The sequence below is a fragment of the Petaurus breviceps genome, unplaced genomic scaffold, assembly GCF_028583685.1.
Source record: "Petaurus breviceps papuanus isolate PSGF00001 unplaced genomic scaffold, PetGlider_PUasm1.0 227, whole genome shotgun sequence".
Taxonomy (NCBI): domain Eukaryota; kingdom Metazoa; phylum Chordata; class Mammalia; order Diprotodontia; family Petauridae; genus Petaurus; species Petaurus breviceps.
Window position 1 is genome coordinate 12,051,542 of NW_027185896.1, and position 25,826 is coordinate 12,077,367.

Below are 25,826 nucleotides of genomic sequence, written 5' to 3' on the forward strand. Positions count from 1 at the left end.
GGGGGTGTCTGTCTATCTGTCTTGGGGGGCAGAATGAGGAGTTCCTGCAGAATTGTGTGTGTCTATCTGTCTGTCTGTCTGTCTGTCTTGAGGGGTGGAAGGAGGAGTTCCTGCAGAATCAGGTACTTGTCTTTCTCGGTATGTCCTTATTTCTGTCTCTCCCTGTCATCTCCCCCACAGACCCCGTTACTCTATCCTTGGGCAGGTGCCAGACACGGACATTTACAGAGATGTGACTCAGTACAAGGAGGTGATCTGGGAAGGGTCATGGGGCTGGGCCCAGGGGTAGAGGACACCCAATATCTTCCAGGATCTCATGGGGAGTAGTTTGTCCTTCCTCAAAGATGGCGGGAGTCTAGGAGAGGGAACCTTATCTGATAAATGTGGTGAGTGACAGTGTAATGCAGTGGAGAAGAGGATGGGACTAGAGTCAGGAGACCCTGTCACTTACTTGCTGGGTTGCTTTGGCTAAGGTACTTCCCATCTCTTGAGTTTCCTATTCTGCAAATGGGGCTATTCATACTTACCTCTGTGCCTCATGGGATTGTTTTGAGGAAGCTACTTTGTAAACCCTAAGTTGCTAGAGAAATGGAAAGTGCTATTGTCATGATAATAACTGGTGGATGTAAATATTGGGGGGGAGGGGAGGTGACCATCATTAGTAGGAGAAATAATAGTTCCCATTAGTAGCACCTTAAAGGTTCTGTGAGAGGGGGAGGGCAGGCAACAATGAGAAATAGACCCAGAGAAGTTGGGATGTTCCCATGGTCCCTCATATGAACTATCCAACTGGCCCCAGCTATGGGGCCTGGAGAGGAGAAATCCAGAATAGGTAAGTCTAGCACAGTGCCAGGAGTAGGGGCATAGCCCATCTTAGAGCAGGGGCTTCTGGGAAAGAAGACTGGCTTCCTGGCCTGAGAAGGAGGGAGCACTTTCTACCAGAATTCTGAGCAAGAGGTCCTGAGAGTCCTGTGACGGCAAGGAGGAGAGACTGAGGAGAATGGAGGGAGGGAAAAGGGAGGTTAGGAGTGTTCTTTCTGTGGAGGACACTGCTTTCCCTTTGTAACCTCAGATGGAGGCATTAGGTCAGAGGGCATAGTGGGGAGGGAAGGGGTGGGCACACCTGATATCTGGCCTTCTCAGAATCCTCTTTTGGGAATCATATGTTTGTTTTGGGGATGGTTTCCCCTCAGTTTATCTTCTGACCCCTGCCTCTCTTCCCTAAGTTCCTTCATCTATCCCTCAATTCACCCATCTGTCCATTTACCAACACCCTACTCACCCATGTCTCCATCCACCTACCAAACTTCCCATCAACCTTCTTCTCAGACCTACCAGTCCATCCACTCTCTGCCTGCCAAGTGCCTATCCAACAAGCATTTATTGGCACTAATTTTGTGTCCAGTCTTGAGGCATCTGGTCTGGAGTCAGGAAGACCTTAGTTCAAGTGTGACCTCAGACATTTCCTAACTATGTGACCCTGGACAAGTCACTTAACTGATGCTTGCCTCAGTTTCCTCATCTGTAAAATGAGAATAATAATAGCACTACCTTCCAGGGTTGTTGTGAGGATCAGACGAGAAATTATAAAGTTCTTAGCCTAGTGCCTGGCACATAGTAAGTGCTATAGAAATATCAGCTCTGATGATGATGATGAAGATGATATGAGAGAGGCAGACTTGTGAGAAGTAGGCCTTGTCCTTGAGGACCTCATGGTTCGTGAGGGCTGGACTGTGGTGCTGTGACTCAGGCTGCAGATTCTAAAGGAGCTCAGAAGGGGAGAGTCACTGTGAGCTCCAAGGACCAGGGGACATTTCACTGAGGAGGAGTGATTGAGGTGGGCCTTGAAAGACAGAGAGATTCATTAGGAGGAAGAAGAGAAAGAATGCATTCTAGCTGAGGGTGGGTAGATAATGAGGAGAGAGATCTGGTCAAAGCAGGCTGTGAGAGAGAAGGCTAGAAGGATTGGTGTGAGCCAGGCTCTAAAGGACCTTGAAGACCAGTTTTCAGAGTTAGTATTTTATCTTCTAAGTGATAGTGATCCACTAAAGGTTTTTGATTAGGAGAATGGTATGGTAAGAGTTTTTCTGACCATCTGGAAACTGGAAGGATGGCTTAGAAAAGGGGGATGGAGATGGACCAATTTAAAGCCTGTTAAAGTAGGTCAGGCAAGAAGAACTATGGTGGTACCAGTGGAAGGAGAGAAGGGGATGGATTTAAGAGACCCTGGGAAAGTAAAACTGAAAAATTCTGATTGGATGTGAAGAAGAGGGCAGAGTCCAAGATAACCTGGGAGAATGTGAGCTAGCATGACAGAGAGGATGGTGGCAAGCACCCAAGCCAAAGTGTCCAGCAGGCAGTTGTCCCAGTGTCATGGTTGAAAGAGCCAGAGTCTAAGGACACATGTTCCAGTTCTGACTTGACTGACCAGCTGTCTTAGGTTGGACAAATCACTTGTTGGACTAGATGATCTCTTAAGTTCCCTCCTGGTTCTAGGTCTGATGTTCTTAAGTGTAGGACTGGTGATGAGGGGAGCAATCAGGGGTAGATGGAGGTGGAGGCAGGTTAGGAGTCATGGCTAGTTGGCACCGTGGGAGTGGCAGAGCATATGAAGGAAAAGAACTGGGTGTTCAGGATTCCAGGGCCATCTCCTTCCATTCAGCCATTCTTCTGTTTGGGTTGTAGGCCAAGGAAGTCCCAGGAGTTAAGATTTTCAGGTGTTCAGCCACCTTGTACTTTGCCAACGCTGAGTTCTACAGGCAGGCACTCAAGGAGAAGGTGAGATGGGTTGGGAGATCACATATGGGAAGATGGGAAGAGCCTTCCACATATCCATCCACACATCTGCCAGGATGAGGTGTGGCTCCCAGAGCCTGCCACCCTCCCACCCCGTGCCCACACATTCCTCTCCATCTTTCCAACCCTCTCCGCCTCCAGATTGGTCTGGATGTGGACCACCTCATTGCCAAGAAGAAGAAACTGATCAAGAAGCAAATATTGAAGACAAAGGAATTGCAGAAGGAAGAAAAGCGACAAAAGAAAGTAGGATCTGTCCTTAACTCAGACTCTTCTTATATCCCAGGCACCCCCTCCACTCCTTTCCCCTATCCATTGGGTCCCTCTGATTCCCCTGTTCCCCTCCCCTTAGCCTTTGACCACATGACTTCCACCTCTGATTTCTCCTTCTCTGACCCTTCCTGGTCCCTGACCCCCAAACCAGATCTACCTTCATGGTGTAGTAGAGAGAACATGGGATTTAGAGTCAAAACAATGAGCAAGTTGTAACTTCTTTGGATCTCATTTTCCTCATCTATGAAACAAGGGAGTTGGACTTGATGCCTTTTGAATTTCCTTCTCCTGCTAGATGTGTGTTCGAATCCCCTCTTCTCTTGTAATAATAACTACCACTCTGACCTCTACCCACTTAGACCTCCTTTGACAGCTCACTCCTTCATCACACACGTCCTCAACTCCCTACTCCAGTCTCTTTCTCCAGGGTCCCCATTTTGTTTCAGCTTTCTGACACAATTCACTCCAGTCCCTTTGGAAACAGTGACTTAAACTTTAAAACTCACTGCCCAGTGTAGACTGACATTAGCCTAGAGAGGGATCAGCAGAATTTGGCTCATTGCACATCAGGCCCTAGGCTCTCACTTAGCTAAACTAATGGGTCGTTTAAACCACTCAGTGAAGATAGGGACTGGACCTTTGATTTATTGGTATGATCTGCTTCCAAAGAGGACACTTCATCAGCTTGTGCAGGCTCATACCTGCTCTGTACCTTATATTCTTAGAGAGTGGCCTAGGAGCACAGAGATGGAGAGGCTTGCCAAGATTCGGGCAGCCAGTGTAGATCAGGGGCGGAACCCGAACCCAGGCCTTCCAGGCTCAGGAGCTGGTTGCCCCAACATAGGTTCCTCTGCCTTTTCTAAATCACAAAGTTGTTAGGGCATCAGGTTTCCTCTTTTCTTCTCTTTCCACACACAGGCTGCTGGTGGCCGAAAAGGACCCTTAGATTCCTCAGAACCTAATAGTCTGAATGTTAAAATTGAGGAAATGGAGATTGGGAATGCCAAGGAGTCCAGTGTCCAGGTTTGGAGGAGGGAACTGAGATGGAGAACTCAGAATGGGAATGTGTGAATGAATCTGTGTGCTGTCAGAGTGGGGAAGAACTTCAGAGGTCAATGCAAAGGCTTATACTTGGGCTAAAGCAAGGTCACTTCACAAAGATGGAGTGGAGGAGGTCTGGGGATTCGAGTGGCCTGTAGCATTTGTGGGAGTCGCCAGTGTCAGGAGGCAGCCAAGGAAGCTAATGTGATCCTTGTCTGCATTGCATCCAGAGAAGGTGGAGGACTTAGGGCTAGGGAAGGGATTGTTCCCCCAGCCGGGGTTTGGTGTAGGCCACATCTGCAGTGCTGGGTTAGGGGTGCTCCATTTTAAGAAGAGTGTCCAGAGTCAGGCAACCAGGAGGCTTGGGCAAGAGGACCAGAGAAAATCTCCTAAAGACTTCTGGGTTCCTTCACCATTTGGGGGTTGTGCACTCCTTTGGTTGTCTGCTGAAGCCTCTGCATGAAATAACTTTTTTTTTGCCTTTTTTGGAGGGGGGAGGGCAGGGTAGTTGGGGTTAAGTGACTTGCCCAAGGTCATATGGCTAGTAAGTGTTAAGTATCTGAGGTCGGATTTGAACTCAGGTCCTCCTGACTCCAGGGCTGGTGCTCTATTCACTGGGCCACCTAACTGCCCCAATGAAATAACTTTTTAAATGAGTTTTTATTGATGTGTTTCATTCTTATACCTCACCATGATTCCTCCCTTCCCATTTCCCAAGAAACATCCCATATAACAAATAGAATTTTTTAAGGACAAAAGAAAAAAAGGGGGAAAAAAAGGCAGAAAAAGTCAGCATAGCTGGTTGATCCATCCATCCAAATCATCTGAGACTCTCAGCAGCACTGCTTGTGGATGTTCTGCCCTCCCAAGCAGTGGGGATAAGGTGGGGTTCCTCTTCTCATGTCTCTTCTTTCCTGCAAGACTTGTTCCGTGTAATTTTATAATGGTCGATTAAAAAAATTAATTTAGTTTTTTATTTATTTTTAACATTTTTAGGAAGGAAAGCAATATGATATCAATTATACCTGTTAAGTCATGCAAAACCCGTTTCTGTATCAGCTGCACAACATTCATTTTTGGTTTTTCTTTTTTTAAAACCATCGTTCTTTCTGTTTGCATCGTTGTAGTCAGCATCCCCAGTGTCTTAGAGCAGCTTAAACTTGAACAAATGTAGACACCACAAAGACTTTGGGGGGTCCTCACCTGCATCAGTTCAGGAATGTCTTTCCACCCTTCTCGGTAGTTATCACATCTATCATTTCTTACTGCACAGTCACATTCCATTATATTTACATATCATAAATTTGTTTAACCATTCCCCAGTTGATGGGCATCTACTTTGTTTCCAATTCTTTGCCATCACCAACATCATCAAAAGTGCTGCTATCGGTATTTTGAAGTGTATGGGGATTTTCTTCTTATCCTATAAAGCCCAGTAATGGAATCTCTCAGTCAAAGGGTGTGGACATTTTAGTCCCTAATAAGCCTACTAATGGAAATTCTTGGTCTAAGGGTATGGACAGTTTAGTCACTTTATTTGCATAATTCCAGATTACTTTACCAGCCATTTACTGGTGTGCCTACCTTTCCAGATTGACTTTTTTTTTTGAGGGCAATTAAGTGACTTGACTAAGGTCACACGGCTAGTTTTTGTGTTAAGTGTCTGAGGCTGGATCCGAACCCAGCTCCTCTTGACTCCAGGGCTGGTGCTCTATTCACTGCATCACCTAGCCACACCGCCAGATTGACTCTTTACACCTTTTATCATCTTTTTGCAGGGTGTAAAGTGAAATCTTAGGGTTGTTTGGATTTGTATTTCTTTTATTATTAGTGACTTGGAACATTCTTTCATATATTTGTTAAGAGTTTGTCATTCTTTTGAGAACTGTTTGTTCATAACCTTTAACTACTTAGCTATTGAGGAATGGCTAGAATAATTGAAAAAAAATTCACAGTTGAAATAAATGTTAACTTTCAATTAGAGGTTAGTGAAAATCAAGATGTAAATTTTTTCCAATCCAAGTTCATGGATCGGAAATCTGTCAACAGATTTCTTAGGAATCCATGGAGTCCAGATTGAGAATCCCTGTCTTTGGAAGGAACTGGAAAAGATGGGGGGGATGGGAAAACTGTCTCCAAGAAATGGAAGGGGTATCATTTGGAAAAGGGATTAGAACTGTTCTCCTTGTTCTCAGAGAGCAGAAGTAGGGACAGTGGGTGGGATTTCTAGAGAAGCAAATTGAGGCTTTAAGGAAAAACTTCCTAACAAATGGGAGATGAGCTTCCCTGAAGGTGATAATGCTCTCTCTCCCTGGAGGTCTTCAGGCTAAGACTAGTAGGCCTTGTGTTAGATGTGTTGCAGCGAGGAGACCCATCCAGGTATGAGGTCAGACTGGATGGCCTCTAGGGTGTCTTCCAAGTCTTGAGACTTCATGATTTTGTGACTCCCTCATGAGGGTGCTGAAAAGGAATTCTCACACTGGAAAGAGATTTGAGAAATCAAGATTCTGACATGAGTGTGTGTGTGCTTATGAGTGTGGTATTGACTAACTTGTTTGCCCTTCTGCTCTGGTCACCCCTGCTTTTTATCTGATTCTCTTCTAGGATGGTGGTGTGGACAAGCCAGACAATGCAGTGGTCAATGACAAAGGGTGCACACTCACCTTGGAGACACTGGGCCTCCCCCAGCCCCACTTCCATACCCTTATTTTGGATCTGGGGACTCTTAACTTTGTGGATACTGTGTGTATAAAGACCTTGAAGAATGTGAGGCCAATTCAGAATCAAAGGGGAATTTTATTGATTTGGGGAGGAGGGGAGAGGGTAGTGAGACCCTAAGAAAATGGAGAATATGGGGGAATGATGTGCTGAGGGCGGGGTGATGGGAGGTACAATGGAGAGACCATTGCAGTTTTTGAGGGTTGAAGAGGGGAGCACATAGGAGGGTCTGGCCTGAGTAGTCAGTCCTCTCCTGAATGGGGGACTCTGATTCTGTTGTAGATTTTCCGTGATTTCCAAGAGGTTGAGGTGAATGTGTATTTGGCTGGCTGTCATGGTGCGTGTGTGGTACTGTGGATCCAACTCCAGGCAGGGTGGGAGAGGGAGTTATTTTGTCTAGTGGGGGATTGGCCCTAGGGTTGGGGGAATGCCACTTCTACCTCGGGGGCAGGGCTGGTCTGCCCTTGGGGGCCATGGCATTTCCCTCCTTCCTACACCAGGCAATATGATCACCCAGTTTGAATCTGGTAACTTCTTTGGAGACTCCATTACCAAGGGCCACCTCTTCGTTTCCATCCATGATGCTGTCACCTTTGCCCTTATGCAGTCAAGACCTAGAACCACACAGTCAGTCCTGGTGAGTGTACTCTTCTACCTGGGACTCACTTCTGGCATGAGCCTTAGGACTCTGTTAGGAGGAGGGGGAAGGATGTTGTGATCCTTCAGACCTGGGCTAGGGCAAAGGGTATATGAGGCAGTGGAATAGCTCTTTGCAGGAACTGAGATCTTGTTCTCTGTGACCATCCCTGCAGGCCACTAGAATGTGACACGTCTCCCTGCTGCTGTTGCTGTGTGACCTACACACCCCTTGATGGGAGTTGGGGAGATTCAGAACTTGCTCTGTGGAGAGGGATGTTCTCTTCCATCCCTCATGGAACACCATCTTCCTCAACTCTTAACAATGGAGACTTTGGGGTCTGAGTTTGGGGGCCATTGAGCCAAGATGTGGATAGACAGAAGTGTCCTTACTTTGGCCCAGCCCAACTGCACATTGCTGTTGAGTGACTGGGGACAGGTTTTGTATGTTTTTCTGAGAATAAAGTGTTCAGCTTTGGTCTTGCCCTAGTTCCATCCATGCTCCAGGGTCTTGGCCAACCTAGAAGGAGGGCAGAGATGGAAGTCAGTGAAGCTCCATCTGTCACCCTAGGAGCACAGGATTTATCCCGTGCCCAGAGGCCATGGGCTGGTTTGGAGATGGCAGGAAATGTGACCTGTGAAGGTTTGGGACTTGGTAGAGTTTTGGTTATTGGTCAGGAATCATGGAATTTAGAACTGAAAGGTACCTCAGGGATCTATTTCAGCCTCTTCATTTTGCCTTCTTTCATGAGGAAACAAATGCAGGAACTTAAATGGTTTTCTCAAGGTCAAGGGGGTAGGGAGTGAGTGGTAGAAAGCTAGGATTCAAACCTAGGTTTGAATCTGCCTCCCATAGCAGAGATCTCTGGATGACACCTTTCCCAGAGTAATTCTTGTACAGCAGAACCTGATTCTTGACTTTCTCCAAAGGCAAGTGAGTCCCAGACTGCGTATTCTAGGGTCATTTGGGTACCCAGTCATTCTAGGGACAACCAATACCCGAATCCACCTTTTTGGGGTGCTTACTGGGGACTTGGGCCCCAGACAGGGCAATAGGTAGGCTTTGCTCACTCTTCAAGCCTTGGGTCCGACGTTTTTCTTCCTCTGTGCTCTACCTCTACTCCTGGGCTCCTGTAGCTCGTGGGCTGTGGCCCCTTTGGGATCTTGATCCTCAAGGAGTTTCCATTCCACAGGCCTCCTCTCCCTGTTTTGGTCATTATGATTCCACAACATCACTTTGTTGCTGTTGTGGTTGTCTTTCCATTTCCATTGTTGTAGTCATGGTGCCCATCACTTAACTCCTAGAAGTTGTCTTATGACTGATTCCTGGAATTCCTCACATTTACTGCTTCTTATGATGTGGTCATCTTCCTCTGCTTTGCACCATGGCTTATTTAGCCATCCCTCTTTCATGGGAGTCTGCTTTGTTCCCATTTATTTGCTGCTACAAACAGTGGTCTTGTAAATGTTTTGGTACATGTGGTGTCTTTGACCTTTTTGAGGTATGTGCTGGCTCAAAGTGATGAGGGATGGCTCCCAATAGGTTCAGCAGGAACTCTGATCTTATCTAAGACCAGAACCTGCGATTCAGTCTGGAAAGAATTCAGCTCAGGCTAACTTGGAGACAGAGTTGAAAAAGTTTATTATACACCTTATAGCGGGCAAGGATCCTTAGGGGACCTGCAACCTTAAACGGGTAGAATTAAGGTTTTTATAGGGTAATCCATAGTAGAACCCGTGCCAATTATGCTAACTAGGTGGGTCAAGGGCTGATGGAGAAGTGCCCAGTCTGCCACCCATCAGTGTCATGTTTGACAAGATTGATGTCTGGGAACCAAGGCTAAGGAATTAACCGAGAGATAGGGTCCTGAAGGATTCATTGAGGCAGCCAAGGAGTCAGCCTAGACATAGGGTACCGAAGGATTCATGGGGGCAGCGGGACACTATACAAGGGGGAGATAATAGTTGCCTCAGCTGGAATGTTTATAGATATTTTAGTGAAGGATTCATAGGAATAGTTTGTTATTGTTCCAAGCTGAGATAGTTGTTGCTGGGCAGAGTTACTGCTCTGAAGCTGGGGGCGAGGGGAGAAGGGGCAGAGTCAATGTTCTGAGACTGGGGTGGGGGGTAGTGTGATTTTACAAACTAGTTTTACAGACTGATGTTACAAATATAGATCCCAAGCACCCCATCATTACTGATGTTACAAATTGAGTTTACAAATTGATTTTACAAACATAGATCCCAACCACCCCATCAAAAGGATGTGAACATTTTAGTCACTTTCTTAATAATAATGGCCAGCATTTACATTTTGCATTAAGGTTTGCAAAGCACTTTACAATTATTATTTCATTTGATCTTAACAGCAGCTCTGGTAGATAGGTGCTATTCCTAATCCCCATTTTACATGAGGTAATTGAGGTGGAGGTTAAGTGACTTGTCCAGGGTCGTACAGTAAGTGTTGGAGACAGGATTTGACCTCAGGATGATCCTAACTCCACGTCCAATACACTATCCACTATGCCACCCAGCTGCCAAAATTGCTTCCTAGTGTGAACTGATTAACAACTTCACCAACAATGTATTAGTGTGCCAGTTTTTCCATAGCCCCTTCAGCATCGACTGTTCCCATTTTTTGTCATCTTTCCCAATTTTCTGGGTGTAAGGTAAAATCTTAGTTTTGTTTAGATTTGAATTTATTTTAATTAGTGTTTTGGAGCAAACCTTCATGTGGCTGTGAATAGTTTACATTTCTTATTTTGAGAACTGTTTGTTTACATCCTTTGACCACTTAATTATTGGGAAATGGTTCTTGCTCATACCTATTTGTGTTAATTCCTTGTACAGCTTGACCCTAAACTTAGATATTTTGATTCAGATATTTTTCCCAGTAGTTGAGTTTTTTTAGTGCAAAAAGCCTTGTAATTTATGTTATTGAAATTGTCTTTTGTGATCGCTTCTATTATTTGGTTAATGAATCTTCCCATAGCCTTTTATACTGATGAAAGTTACCTAATCTGATTCTCTTTTAATTTTTTCTTATGATGTGACCTTTAATATTTAGGTTAAATACCCATTTTCAGCTTATATTAGTATATGCTGTAACTTATTGGTCTAAACCTATTTTCAGCCAGAATGTTTTCAAATTTTCCCAGAATTACTTGTCAAATAGGGAATTCTTTACCTAGAAACAATTATGTTCTAGAGTTTCTTAAACACTGAGTTATTTATTGAGTTCAGTTGTTTCTGATTCTTTCTTATCTAGTCTGTTCCCAGTGGTTTAATTTTCTGTTTTTTAACCAGTGCTAAATAATTTTTGGTGATTACTGCTTTATGGTATAATTTGAGTTCTGAAAGTGTTATTCTCTGTCCATTTCTACTTTTTTTCATTATTTACCTTAAGAGTCTAAATTTTTGTTTCTTTAAATTAATTTTTTTGTCTCTGTTTATAAAGCATCCCCTTTGGAATTTAACTGGTTTAGCACTGAATATGTCACTGAATTTAGATAGTGTCATTTTTTTACTATATTGACACAATTCTATGGGGCAAGTATATATTGTAACTTTTTTTGATTGGGTGGTTTGTTTTTTTTTAAAAAAGGACATTAGTAGCAATTAAGAAAAAGGTCTTATCTAGAAACCACACTTTGAAAGCACTGAAGCTCAGAATTGTCAGTGCACAGAGCTCAGGGGAACAGCTTTGAATGGTGGTGGGAAAAGCCCTTGATTTGGATTCCAGAACCTGAGCTCCATCTCAGCTCCACCATTTCCTTCCTGTGTGAATTTGGGCAAATCACCGGGCCTCTCTGAGGTTGTTTTCACAGCTTCTTAGTTCATTAGGTCATCACCTGTTTCTCCATTTCCATCACTCTCCTTCCCCCCCTAACTCAGGGTATCACCTAAGGCGGTCTGTCTTGGGCTCTTTCCTCTTCTCTTGGTCTGTACCCTCTTTGTTCACTATCTTTATAGATGACCTTTACAGATGCCCTCATCTCTGTCCTGAACTCAAGTTCCATGTTGTCAACTCCATGGCCTGTGGGCTTCTTAAGCTGAACACATCCAAAATGAAATGTATATACTTTTTTTTGGTCTTTTTCTAGAGGGGGGAAGGTAGGGCAATTGAGGTTGTGACTTGCCCAAGGTCACACAGCTAGTAAGTGTTAAGTGTGAGGCCGAATTTGAACTCAGGTCCCCCTGACTTCAGGGCTGGTGCTCTATTCACTGTGCCACCTAGCTGCCCTCAAAATGTATACTCTTATAAAAGTGGCATTTCTGTAGGGGGCACCACCATCCTGCTAGATAACCATGCTCATAACCTTGGAGATACTGTTGATCTTTTTCTCTCCCTCACCACTCCCCAGAGTCAGTTGCTAGAGTTCCTCTTTTGGGCTGCCACAGCCTCTCATGTCTCACCTGCCAACCCAATTCTGGCCCTCATTACCTTTCACCGGGATCATGACAATTGGTCTCCTTGCATCCATTTTTTCCTCTTCTTCAAGCCATCCTCCACATAACTGCCAAAATAATAATCCTAAGACACAAGTCTGATCCTTTCACTCCCCCAAAATTTTCATTCCTATGCATTCTTTTTATGATAAAACAGGAACCCACTAGGCTGGCACTCAGAGCCTTACACATTTTAGCTGCAAATGACTTTTTCTCTTTTTGTTTGATATTTCTTCCCAGCATGTACTTTCCTTGTCAGTCACTCTGGCCTAGTGGTTGTTTCCCCAAATCAGTGCTCTGTCTCATTTCTGTGCCTTCATACAGGGTAAAACCTCATGTTGGGATACCCTTCCTCCTCACTGCCAAGTGTTAGAATCCTTAGCTTCCTTCCAAGTTCGCTCAGTGTAGGGGTCTGGTCCTATGGGAAGCCTTCCCTACTTTGTTCAGTTGTTACACTTTCCGTGTCTCTTTATCTCTCTGTCTCTCCCCAAATCACCTTGTATTTCATTTATCTAACATCTATTTTCATATTCTGTTCCCTCAGTAGAAAGTCAGCTCCTTGATGGCAGGGACCATTTCTTTTTTGTCTTTGTATTTTCAGTACCTCTAATTGAACTGAATGAGGACAATAATCTTCACTTGACCTACCTCACAGGAATTTTGTGAGAAAAGTGCTCTGGAAATAAGAGCTTATGAATACCATTTTTTTCTTGATAACCACTCCAGATTAGCTCATTAATGATTGACACACCTTCCTGGCTGATAAACCTCTTTCAAGGAGCACTGTATTAAGAGTCAAGGCCTGGGTATGGTTACCTCCTTAGACACATAGTTCTGTGACCTTGGACAAAGTTACTTACCTTCTTAGTTACTCCATTAGTAAAATGAGAGATGGTCTCGCCTAAGATGATCTCCCAGGTTGATTTTTAACTCTGAACATTCTGTGATTCTGTGATCTCTTTCTGGTTGGCCTTTGACTTTACTGCCTTTAAAGTTGAAGTTCTAGGCCATCATAGGCCTTGCTGATAATGTTATCTTGGAACATTACTCCTCAGGAAGTTTTGCCCTTTGTTTCTGACTATTTTCTGACCTTCCTGATTCTGGCTCTTTTTTGAACCCTGGGCCTGCATTGTACTCAAAGACCTACTCCCTCCAGTTCTAATCATCTTTGCTCTCTCTCGTTGCTGCTACCTCCATACCTTCAAAAAGCAAAACATTAATGTGATATTTGCTTCTTGCTTTCTCTTCTTCCCTCACTGTGTCATTGTCCCCCCTACTCCCCACCCTCAAACTTCCAAACAAAGTCCACATAAGCCTCAAGAGTGTTTTTATTCACAAAGGAAAAAGTTTAAGACACCATTGGAATTGAAATCAGAGGACATAGTTTCACATTATCACTCTGCCACTAGTTAGTTGTATGACTTTGAACAGCACACTTTCTCTTTCTGAACCTGTTTGCCAATACAAAAGGAAGATTGGCTGAATAATTCCCATTTCTTGAATGCTTTAAAATTTACAAAGTGAAATTCCTTCTATGAAACAAATAGATTAAGCGGGGGAGGGAGAAATTATCATCCAGTATCTCTAATGAATATCAACATAAGAATATTGAATAAAACTAGCAAAACTCACAACATATTACAAAGATAATACACTATGACCAGCTTGCAGGGTTAGTTCAATATTAGGAAAATTAGAAACAAAAGACTATATTAATACCAAACAATAAAAATTTTAAAAAGATATAATAAATAGATGCAGAAAAAGCTTTTGACAAAGACTCATTAAAAAACATTGATAAGTGTAGGAATAAGTGAATCTTTTTCAATATAATAAATAGTTTGTATGTATAACCAAGGGCTAGCATTATCTGTAATGGAGAAATTCTGGGTGCCTTTCCAGTAAGGTCATGGGTAAAACACTGATGACATAACAATGAATGTCCATTGTTAGAACTATTATTTGATATATAGTCCTGGAGGTACTAGCTATGACAGTAATATAAGAAAAAAAGAAATTGAGGGAATAAGCATACAAAAAAGGAAACAATTATAACTTTTTGCTAATGATATGGTTTACTTTGAGAACCCTAGAGATTCAACTAAAAATTAATTGAAACAAACCAGTAAAATAACAGGCTAAAAATAAACCCCTCAGGAATCTTTTACCTTTTTGTATATTACTAACAAAACCCAGCAAGAAGAGATAGAAAAAGAAATTACATTTAAAAGTAACTATAGAATACATAAAACACTTAGGAGTCTACCTACCCAGGTACATACAGAAACTATGGAAATAAATACAGACTTAAGTGATGAGAGAAATGTTAATGTTCATATGGAGGCCAAGCCAATATAATAAAAATTATTCTACCTAAACTAATTTATATATTCAATGTCATACCAATCAGATTACCAAGGGGTTATTTATTTTTAAAAGGAATAGCATGTTTTTTTATAAATACATTTATTATTTATTTATTCAATAAAAGCTGCTAGAAAGCAATCTGGCAGAAAGTTGTTAAGACATCTCACACCATATGTCACAATAAGCTTCAAATGGATACAAAAACCTAGATATAAAAGATCATATAAACAAATTAGAGGAGCAGGAAAGGAGATATCTTTCACAACCTAGAATAGTTGATGAATTCTTGATCAAAGGATAGAGACAATCAGGACATAAGCAATTTTCATATAAAATTATGATTTTTTATTTTTACAAAATCAATGTAGTTAAAGCTAGAAGGGAAACAGTTAACTGGAAAAAAAACTTTTCAGTAAACTGATAAAGATGTTATGTGAGATATACAGTGAATATATGAACAAAAGCCCTTCACCAGTAGATAGATGGTCAGCTACAAATAGGTAGTTCTCAAGGGAAGAAATCCAATTTTTCAACAACCTTAGGAAAAAATACTTCAAAACAATAATGATAAGAGAAATGCAAATTAACTGAGCTTCTACCTCATACTTATTAGATGGGCAAAGATGACACAAAGGGAAAATGGTAGTTGCTACAGGGGCTGTGGGAGAATATTACTAATGTTCCAGAGCTGGAACTATGAATTGGTTCTTGGTCCTTCTCGAAAACAATGTAGAGCTGGACCCCAAAAGTCACTAAACTATACTTACCCTTTGGCCCACTGATATTATCACCAGCCATATAACCCAAAAAGAGAAAAGTAAGAGGGGAAGAGTTGTATATATATAAAAATAATCATAGTAGCACATTCTGTTGTAGCAAAGAACTGTAAACAAAATAAGTTCTGATGAATTGGAACTAAATAAATTACAGTATATAATGTAGTGGAATATTATGCTGTAAAAAATGATGCAAAAGATGGATTTGAATTCTAAGAAGCCTGGAAAAACTTGCATGAACTGATGCAGACTGATGTGAGTGCAACCAGGTGAATGATTTATAAAATGATTACATCATTGTAAAGAAAAACCATTTTGAAAGTCCTAGCTCTGGTCAGTGCAATGGAACAACCAGGATTCCAGAAGATGAATGCTGGATCATAATTCCCAACTCTTTTTTTAAAATAATGAAATGATATATATTTTAATTCTGTGAGAATGAGGACTTTTTTATATTAAAAGATTATTTGCAATGAAGAATGTATCATTATGTTTTGACATATTCAGGTTGCCTTTCCATTATTTTAAAGTAAGTCTATTATTTTTTTTAAAAAATTTATTCTGAACCATTTAAAAAAGTTTTTAAAATAATTGGCCTTATTACCTTGCTTATTTTATAAGAGCACTTATTTTATAAGAGCAGGTAAAAGTGCCAAGACAAACAAACCTGAAGAGCTGAAGAAAGATGTGATTCTAACAGCTTTATTTGTTCTTTGGGTTTCAGAACATGCTACTCATGTTGCTACTCACATTTCCTAATATAAATATGGTATAATTTCCTAATATAAGAATGAATTTCTATTGTTGTTAGGAAAACAACAGGTAGTTTAAATTATTTGGTTGCTCTACCACTCCCACCTAGACTGATCAATGATATTTCAACTTTCAGTCTGTAAGCTGAAGGAGGAAAAATGTGCTTAATAGACATGTATTGTTCTAACACAAAAAAGACACTTATTTCCTTGTCTTGGTGACCTTGGCCAAGACAATGGCCAGTTTCCTGACGTGTAAAATAAGGGCTGGTAGTTATCTTAGGTAACCATTTAGCTTTCAAATCCTCTAATTCTTTAAATTTCTTTTAATTCCTCCATATATGCTTTGCATTAATTTGCAAGGCTACCATAACTAAAGCTAATAGGAAAATGGTAGGCCAATTCCCTTTGCCATCAAACTTGACAGAAGTTATTTCACAAAGTCACATTAAGATGCTATATTCAGTCCCCAATATTAAGTTATTGAAATATGTTAAATATGGAACTGTCAGCTTGGAAAGATGTAATATAGTGTTTATTTCTTAGTTGTGTCTAACACACACACACACACAAAATGAAAACAGTTCAGTCTGTGTTATTCCAAAGACCTCATTTATAGTTTTTTTAATTTATAAAAATTTCAGCACAGAAATATAGCCCAGCAGACTTTTACAATATGGTACTGACTCGATCTTTCTTAATGAATGAGATCTAACAAAATCCACGATTCAAATGGTTATAAACATTTTAATGCTTATATCTCTGGCAGTTAAGAAGTAATGGTCGAAGAGCTGTCGCCTCTATACATGTGTCCTAAAAGCAATTTTATAGAAGTATTTAATCACAAGATCTAAGTCAATAAGGAATGCAGGATTTTCTTGGGGTACCATCCAAGGGTTTCCCCATTTCTTCATTTCAGTTCCCTCTTCCTTCCACTCAGTCTTTTAAAGTCCTGTCATAGTAGGTAAGCTTGAAGCTTAAGCACAAGCTTAGCCTTTTACAATGTGATCACGAACAAATCATGACATAGCATGTTCTTTATACACAGCAAAAGCAACAGCTAGAAGATATAGATATACCCTCCCTAACGTCATTAATTGGTTCTGCACAAATATGATGACATGCAAAAATATTAGAGTCTCAGGTTCATAATATTAGGGGAGGGCCTGCTTATAACATTTATATGTCACCATGGAACACGGTTCAAATTTAACTTGTTATTTTAGGGAAAAAAATGAAGAATCTTAAGTTGCTCCTTGGGATGATTTTACAGACGACGTGAGCCTTACCGTCAGGTATTTTTATATTAATTTTTATATTAGATTCCTTCACAGGAATACACATACCCTGCAGGTATATGTATGACCTGGGCAAGTAACTAAATTCCCTTAGGCTTCATTCAGATCTGTAAAATTAGGAAGTTGGCTCACATGGCCTCCTTCTAGTTCCAGCTGCTACCTATCCCGTACTTGTGCATCCGTGTCCCTGGTCTATCTCCCTGGTGGTATGTAAACTCCTTGTAACCTCGGGGTCTAGCATCTAACCGGCGCTTAATAAATGCTTGCCCACTGAATGGTATCCTCACCCAAGAGGACCGCTTTTATTTCCAGACACGGGTCATATCTTTTTTGTTGGCAATACAAAGAAGAAACATTTTCCTTTGATAGAGTAGCCAAGAAGGTAAACAGCAGATGCATTTCCAAAATCAAGTACAAATTTGCAAGATGTCAATACAGACCAAAAATCTGTATCAAGATTTAGTCAAAGGGTTTTGCGGCGAATGTTTTACTACATTCAAGGCTATTGTCCAAACCTAAGGGTTTTATCCGTTTTGCAGGAGGTTTGGGTGAGTAGATTTTGCCATGAGCGTTAATTTCATCTTCCTCCTCAAGGTCTTCACCCAGCGAGGCAGAGGCGGGGGCTGCGCCCCTTTCTTTCCAGGGTTTTGAGGAGCTCGGTCACCAGCTCCCTCCTCTGCGCCAATCCCGAAAGCAGCCGCGGGACGCGACCAGACTCGCTCCGCCCCTTGCACGTGACCTGGCTCGGCTGCCGACGGCCGTCCCACAAACTCCCAGCAGCTCCATGACGACAGCTCTTTAACAGCCCGCCACCAGGGGGACCCGGAAACGGAAGAGCCCTCCTCCACAAGGGGGAGGAGGCTAAAGGGCGGGGATAAGCAGTCACAGAAACCCGACGCCTGCGCATTCCCCGCCTCCTGCCTCCAGGCCCTGCTTCCACTCTCTTTACAAATGCGGAGTGGCTCGTACTTTCTCGGTTGTGGCCAATGTGTGAATTTGTTCCGTTTGATGTTTATACTTAGTACGAGGGAGGCTGAGGTATCTGGGGGAAGAGGAGTAATGATAGTGATGGCCAAAAAAAGATGAAAAGAATGAATGGAGCACTTAGATAGAAGAGAGCAGGAGGGAGGGACACCGACAAGCCAGACGGTTTTGGAGCAATTGTCAATTTACTATATACTTTAAAGCCCCCCCGCAGGCTGTGTATAACGGCTTCATAATTTCACGTCCAGTATCATTTCTGTTCTTTTTGTATGTCAAAGGATTGTTGATCTTCGTCAAGTTTATGTCTTAAAAGAAAATAAAGTTTACTGGCAGTTTTCCTTTGAACAAGGGTAGAGTGAGAGTTCTTATTCCCATTTTACAGATAAGGAAACCAAAGCCCAGAGTGGGGAAGTAATTTCACCAGGATCCCATAGCTAATAAGTACTAGAGTAAGGATTTGGACTCAGGTGTCTGGACTTCAAATCTGGTTTTTTTCCCTCCTGGTTGACTACATGATTTCTTAGATTCCCTTCAGTTTGTGATCCTATGAAATATCCAGACTAGGCTTAGGAGTAATCCAAATAAAATAAGAAGGTTTTGCCATATCCACTTTGGGTAATAATATGGATTTGCTAAGCAAGTACAGAGGGAAAGTTTCCCATCTCTGCTTCAATTTCCATGATTCCCTAGGCCTCTATAGAATTCACCCCTTATAGGATACTGCTGGTCCCTGAATGAGAATAGCATTTCTTTTGCTAGCATACTCCATTCCTCACTGTGTACATTCACACACGTTGAACACATTGCCCTCTTAACCCAAATTTATTTATCCATTCTTTGATCCAAGTCTCAGTCTTAACCAATCAGATCAGGAAACCTCCAGATTGCTGTGGAACAACTTGGTATTTCACCAACATCCCTCTTTAACCACTCACTACCTATTAAAGATAGTATCTCTCCTTCCTTCTGTCACTTTTGGCTTTTGATGATCTTTTTTTTTTTTTTAGTATCATTGTGGACAAGCTGGAGAGAGATGGCTTAGATGGGAGTGCAGTTACATTGATTTAGAATTGGTTGACTGACCACTTTTGGTCAAGGTCCAGCAACCTCAGTAGGACAGTTGTTTAATGTCAGTGCTAACTTGGAGGCATAACTCTAGTGGAGTGGATCAGAGATCCGCCTTTGCTATTCAGCCTTTTTATCAATGAATTGGACAGTCATAGAAGGCATACTTGTCATATTTGTAGATTGCAGGAAACTTGAAATGTTAGCTAATATGGATTATTGAGTCAGAATCCAAAATGATTTGAAAGGCTAGAACCATGGGCCAGATTGAATGAGATAAAATTTAATAAGGACAAATGTTAAGATTTACACTCAGGTTCAAAAAAATAAACTGAAATATAGGATGAAAGAGTTGTAATTGAAAACAGTTTCTGTGAAAAGGTCTAGGTTGAAGAGATCATAGGCTCAATACAAATCAATGGTGTAATGGTCAGATCATGGTCAGAAAAGGTAACTCTATCCCAGGTGGACAGTGTAAAGGGAAGTAGTGTCCAGAACAAGAGGGATAATAAATAGCTCTTCAATACTATGTCCTGGTTGGACCACATCTGGATTGCTGTATCCAGCTCTGGACACTGTTGCATTCTAGGGGTGCTAAGAACCTTGAAATGACAGGGCAAAAGGCCTGGGTTTGCCTTGAAAGAATTTGACCACTCAAGCCTTCTTTCAGTCAGAGACAAGGTTCATTGTATTGCCAATATGAGTGAGCCAGATTTTAAGAATCTGAACTATTTATGATGCCAATACAAGTAGGCCAGATTTTAAGAATCTGAGCAATTTAATGAGGGCATGATGGACACTTTTATGTAGAAAGACTATGGAAAGGTCTAGATGTGATCTAGGAGTGGCCAATAGCCTGGGGTGACCTGGAAGTAAAAGAGAAGGGGTCTAGATGGGATTAAGGGTGGGAAGTAGCTTGGGGTGATCTGGAGGTAACTGAGAATTGAAGGTTGGACTGGGTGAGGGGGGGGGGAGCCAAAATGAAAGAACAGTTGAAAGGATTATTGATTTGGGAGGGCTGGGTGCCTCAGGCAAATGCCAGAGACCTGAGTTCAGGGGTTTGGGGGTCCAGGTCCCAAAGATATGGTCTTTTCCTTTTAGGGGTCCAGCTCCATTCTCATCCCCCATCAGCACCACATTTTAGGTAGGACATAGATTAGCTGGCTGCTAGAGTATGTTCAGAAGAGAGCGTGGTGAGGGAGTAGAGAATATACTCTAGGAGAAGCTATTAAAGTAATGGGACAGATTTATTCTGGAGAAGATTTGGCCATGGGGGCACATGATAGCTGTATTCATTTATTTGAAGGTCTGTCCAGTGGAAAGATTTGTAGTGAGAGGACCTGGGCTAATATCCCATTTTTGCTGTTGAGTCATTTCAGTTCTGTCTGACTCTTCATGACCCCATGTGGGGTTTTGTTGGCAAAAATACTGAAATGGCTTGTCATTTCCTTCTCCAACTCATTTTACAGAGGGGGAAAATGAGGCCGACTGGGTGAAGTGATTTGCCCAAGGTCACACAGGAAGATGAGTCTTCCTGACTCCAGGCACTCCTAGCTGCCTTAAAATCCTGACTGTACCACTTAACTATTTTAAGACCTTGATCAAGTCACAACCATGCTGGATCTCAGTTTTCTCACTGGTAATGTTTCGGGGAGGGATTGGACTAGATGACCTCCAAGTTCTGTTTGACCCCAGAGGTCAGGATAAGGAGTAATGAGTGGGAGTTTCAGAGATGCCACTTTAGACTTGATTTAAGGCCATCTTCTTCCATGAGAGCAGCTTAGAAGGGAAGTGAGCTAGCTACCTTGGGAGATCCTTAGTTCTCTTTTATGGGAGATGTTCAAGAGGGATTTCTTCAGGTGCAGGATGGTTAAGATGGCCACTGTGATTTCCGAATGGGAAGTCCATCCTCTTGGCTGCCATGGGCAAATTATATAAATTCTCAAAGCCTCAGTTTCCCCATTGCACAAATAAGGACAATGATAACTGCATTGAAAAGTATCGTGATTCAGGGAACAGAAAGCTGGCCCTGGTGGTGTGACCCTTGGTACTTCATTTCTCCTTGCCATAGGCAACTGTCTTAAGAACAGAGCTGGTAGAGACCATCTTCCTGTTCCTCACCAGGAACTCCCCATTTAGAGATGAAACCACAGATCGGATGAAGAACAACTTTGATGACAGCTGCCTGCTGTTAGGCAAAGGTTAGGTAAACCTTGAAAGTTGTAGTGGAAGGAACCCTGGACTTGTGTTCTTTCCAAGTCAGAGGACAAGGTTTGAGTGACTACTCCACCACTCTCTATGTGAGAGTGGGCAAGCTGTCCCCCTCTCCGGGCCTCAGTTTTCATTTTAAAATGAGATGGACTAGATGAACTCTCAGGCTTTCCCCAGGTCTAGCATTGTACTTTCTATAGACTCTTCTAATTTTGACTTTCTGTGTTCTAAAGGCCCTCCCCCACTCCCACCTCCCAGCTTATATGCTCTATTCTAAGGTCCCCTTGGATCTCTGAGGGTCTACGACATAAAAAAGAATGATTTCATCTGACAGTGTTCCAAGAAGAGACTCCTCCATTTCTTGACATCACAGGGGGAAGCCTGCTGTTTGCCCTTTGTACCCCAGTATTCCAACGAGCACTTTGTGCTTCTATGTGGGAGCTGTACCTTTGCCCTCCCCTTGCCCCTTTTCACCAGCCTTTGGGCACTTGTAATGGGAATGCAAATTTGGAAGATCTTCCCTGCCCCTAGGCTAAAGTGCACCAGAAGCCTGGGGAGGGAGGCTTGTTTTTCAGTAGATACTTTTTGATTGGCCAGTGGGTCAATAAGGTTGTTACATTCTCTGAGCCAGGAGAAGGCTACATAAGCCCTGATGTGTAGCTTTGTTTTGGCACTCTGAGAAGTGTTCTGTGATTTGATCTGAATTCTGGGAAGCCGTTGTTGAGAGTCCCCCGGCTTTGAAAAACCCAGATGTGGAAACCCAGATGTTGACTGGGTATGGATGTAATGGTTGGACAGTTTGGAAATCTGTCTGCTTGATCTGTTTCTGTCTTGATAATTCTGCCTGTATGTTTTGAAGTTCGGGGTGCTGACCTTTTTCCCCTGAACAAGGTAAACGATATATGTCTGACTGATTAAAGTAAGCTTGTTAATCCATTTTGAGTTGCTTTCCTTTAACAAAGCAGATCCAAGAACCTGTAGTAGCTGCAAACCCTGAGGACACTTGGGGTGCTTGCTGCTACAGCACTCCTCACCCCCATTTGCCAGCAGCTGGACCCAAAGACTTGGCTCCATGCAGACTGATATGTCATAGCTCAAACGATCACCTTCCTCCTTTGGGAACCATGCATTTCATTCACTCACCAATATTTATTTCCGCACCTACCGTATTAGGCATTGCTCTCTGCTGGGGAAAATGGAAGTGATAACGCTAGGTGTCGCAATGGAGCAGGCAGGGTCTGTGCTCGCCTCAAGCGCCCCTCCTAACCAGATACTGGGCGGGACTGAAAGCTTCCGAGACCGCGCCAGCTGAGATCAGCCTGGGGGGAGGACCTTCTCCTCCAGCCCTTCCTCCTCCCTTTCTTCTCGCTGGGAGGAGATTTAGGTCCCTGCTGCTCCTAGTCATCCTGACACCAGACTGGGTTTGTGGACTGAGATCAGCGGCAGATAGGAAAAAAGTCCCAGGAGGGTCCTTCAGAATCCTTTTAACTTAACACTGCGCTTGGGAATTTAGTTATGAACTGTATGAATGGATCGTGATTATGCCGTGTGTGTGTGTGTGTGTGAAGAGAAACTGACAGACAGAAAGAGACAGAGAGAAGGAGACAGAGAATTCTCTACCTGCAGGCTTGGGGGTCGTGATCCCAGCCCTACTCCAAGAGTCACTGTCTTTGTGCCGCGCTTCCAGGGCTGTGCCCCGTCCGCTCCAGCCGTAAAACAGTGAACACAACGAGATGAATAAAACAGCAGAGAATAAAAGAACAAGGCTTAGAAAGGATGCCGGTCACATCCAGCCAAAGGGGAGCAGGGAATGAGATGAGTTCAGTTTCAGTCGGGCTGCTGTCCATCAGAGCATCTCTGCCTCTCTTGGCTTTTCTCTTGTCCTTTTTCCTCCTGTGGCCTGGAAGGGAACTTGCATCTCCTGGCAATTGCGTCTCTGCTGGCCACTGCAGCCCCGGGCCCACACCCCCACCCGTTTTTTATCTTGCTGTACTTCTTGGAGAAGGACATGAGCCTCAGTCTCTAAACTATTCTCCATGAAGTCACTCACCCTTGGGACTCAAACAGCTCTTAGGCAAGGCTTAGATAAGTCACAATCCCAGTCCTTAGGGAGCTTACCATCTAAAATTAGAGAAAAGGTGGAATAAAAAATAAACACAGATAGTAATAATACACAATACTGTCTGATAGCTATACCAGTGCTATGGCTATGGAGCTCTTAGGGGGGAGATCAGAGAGGCCTCTTGGAGGAATTGACATTTGAATTGGGCTTTAAAGCAAAAACAGTCTCAGATCTAGAAGAGACATCAGGTAATTAATTTAATTCCTGGTAATGGGAATCCCTTCTACAACTTCCTCAGTGGATTTACCATAATTCACCCTCCACTTAAAGAACCTTCAGGGAAGCAGAGCTCTTGGAGGCAACCCATTCCACTTTGGGATGGGTCTAATTGTTAGGAAGCTTTTCCTTATGCTGAGCCAAAATCTGGTTTTTTAAAAAATTTCTCTGCCATTCTCAAGTACCTCCTAAATTTCCCTAATGTGTCCCTCCCTCCTCATGTCCCAAGGATTCTATCTCAAGCTTGTTTCAACTACGTACATTCCCAAATGTACAGTCCCCAACCTGGGATCCCAAGTTTCTCCTTCTCCTTTTTCCTCCTTGGGTTCTCTTTTTGAGAGGCCTAAGTTTCCATAAAGGGGAGGAGGGTTAGGCTGGGGGAGCCTTAACATATTCCTTTGGAGAGTCTGCCAGCCATGGGGGTCAGGGAATATCTGTAGAGAAGCAGAGGTAAGGTCAAATCAAATCAAAAAACTTTTATTAAGTGCTTTCTATGTGCTGTGCTAAGTGCTAAAGATATAAATACAAACAAAAAAGAAAGACAGAAATGTCCCTTAAGAAGCTTTCATTTTATTTTTTGCTTTTTTTTTTGGAGGGGGAAGGTAGGGCAATTGGGGTTAAGTGACTTGCCCAAGGTCACACAGCTAGTAAGTGTTACGTGTCTGAGGCTGGATTTGAACTCAGGTCCTCCAGGGCCTGTGCTCTATTCACTGCACCACCTAGCCACCCCAAGGAGCTTATATTTTAATGGGAGAAAATAACACATCACTGAAAGTGTGTAAGTGTGTGAGTGTGTGGGGAGAAGGTAGCCATCTGGGAGGGCATGGTGATGAAGTTTGGGGAATAAGGGCACCTGGTTTAATTTAATTTATTATTTTTACATAGGAAATGAAAACTTTTTATTTAACTTAAGTTTATTTAGTTTTAAATTTAGAATAAGTATAAAGGTCTTTCTTCAAAATAGAGTTTCAAGGAGGAACTCACCATTGGGAGAAGGGGGGCCAAGGGGACTAAGGAGAAGGCAGAAGACAGGACAAGGCTTGCCTTCTCTCTTCTGCATAGTGAGTGAGAAAAACGGAGCTAATTACTTAGGGGTCTGTTCAAGGACAGGGTGGACTTACTGAAGTAAAGGAAGTTTCCATGGGGATAGTGGTCTGGGAGATAGAGCAGGAAGAAGGATTCAGGAATTCCATTAGAATCAGTGTCAGGATGCTGCTGTCATATCCCCACTTCTCAAAAATCTACTAATTAATGCATAATACCTCACGTATGGTATGTGTGTATTCATTCAGTTTAACTGTTCTCTGCACACAAGAGGTGCATTGTTTTTATTTTATTTTTCAATGAACAAGCCTTTATTTTCTCTCCCTACCAATCACCCCCTCACATTTAAAAGAAAACCAAATCCTTGTGACCAATGTCGATAGTCAAGCAAAACAGATTCATGTTACTCATGCCCAAAAATATACATCTCATTCTGTACAGTGAATCTGTCATATCTCTGTCAGGAGATGGAGGGCATCACTCAGTATAAGTCCTCTGAAGTCATGGTTTTATCATTGCATTGATAAGAGTTCTTTGGTTTTTCAAAGGTGTTTGTCATTACCATGTTATTGTTATTGGATAAATTCTTCTGGTTCTGCGCACTTCACTTCGTATCAGTTCATACAAGTCTCCCTTCCTTCTGAAGCTCTCTCATGATTTATTATGGCACAATAGTATTCCATTACATTCATATGCCATTGTTTATTTAGCTATTTCCTAGTTGATGGACACCTTTAGTTTCTAATTCTTTGCCTACACAAAAAAAAAGTTGCTATAAATATTTTTGTACATGTGGATACTTTTCCTTTTTCTTTGATTCTCTTTGGGGGTATAGATCTGGTGGTGGTATCACTGGATCAGAGGGTATACACAGTTTGGTGACTATGGGGTATTGTTTCAAATTACAGTAGCAGGTATTTTTTAATTGTTGACATCAATGAACCTTTAATCAAATATCTAGTATGTTCAGGGCTTCATTCATGCTTGTTGCTGGGACTACTGAGATACCACACAAGCCCTACTTAAGAGAAGTTTTGTAGTTTGAGCATAGAAAGGAAACATGAACACAAAGTGATGA

The 25,826-nt window shown here is 42.4% G+C and overlaps 1 protein-coding gene across 1 annotated transcript in view; it reads left to right on the forward strand.

Annotated features, from left to right (window-relative positions):
- Positions 1-7,944, forward strand: part of CELSR3 (cadherin EGF LAG seven-pass G-type receptor 3) — a 74,526-nt gene extending 66,582 nt beyond the window's left edge. The window contains exons 45-52 of the mRNA XM_069095394.1: positions 93-250; positions 2,686-2,778; positions 2,938-3,042; positions 3,988-4,092; positions 6,715-6,876; positions 7,111-7,165; positions 7,329-7,465; positions 7,641-7,944. Of these exons, the coding sequence (XP_068951495.1) occupies positions 93-250; positions 2,686-2,778; positions 2,938-3,042; positions 3,988-4,092; positions 6,715-6,876; positions 7,111-7,165; positions 7,329-7,465; positions 7,641-7,655 (830 nt within the window). The 3' untranslated portion in view covers positions 7,656-7,944. The remainder of the gene's footprint in view (positions 1-92; positions 251-2,685; positions 2,779-2,937; positions 3,043-3,987; positions 4,093-6,714; positions 6,877-7,110; positions 7,166-7,328; positions 7,466-7,640) is intronic.
- Positions 7,945-25,826: the final 17,882 nt, after the last annotated feature.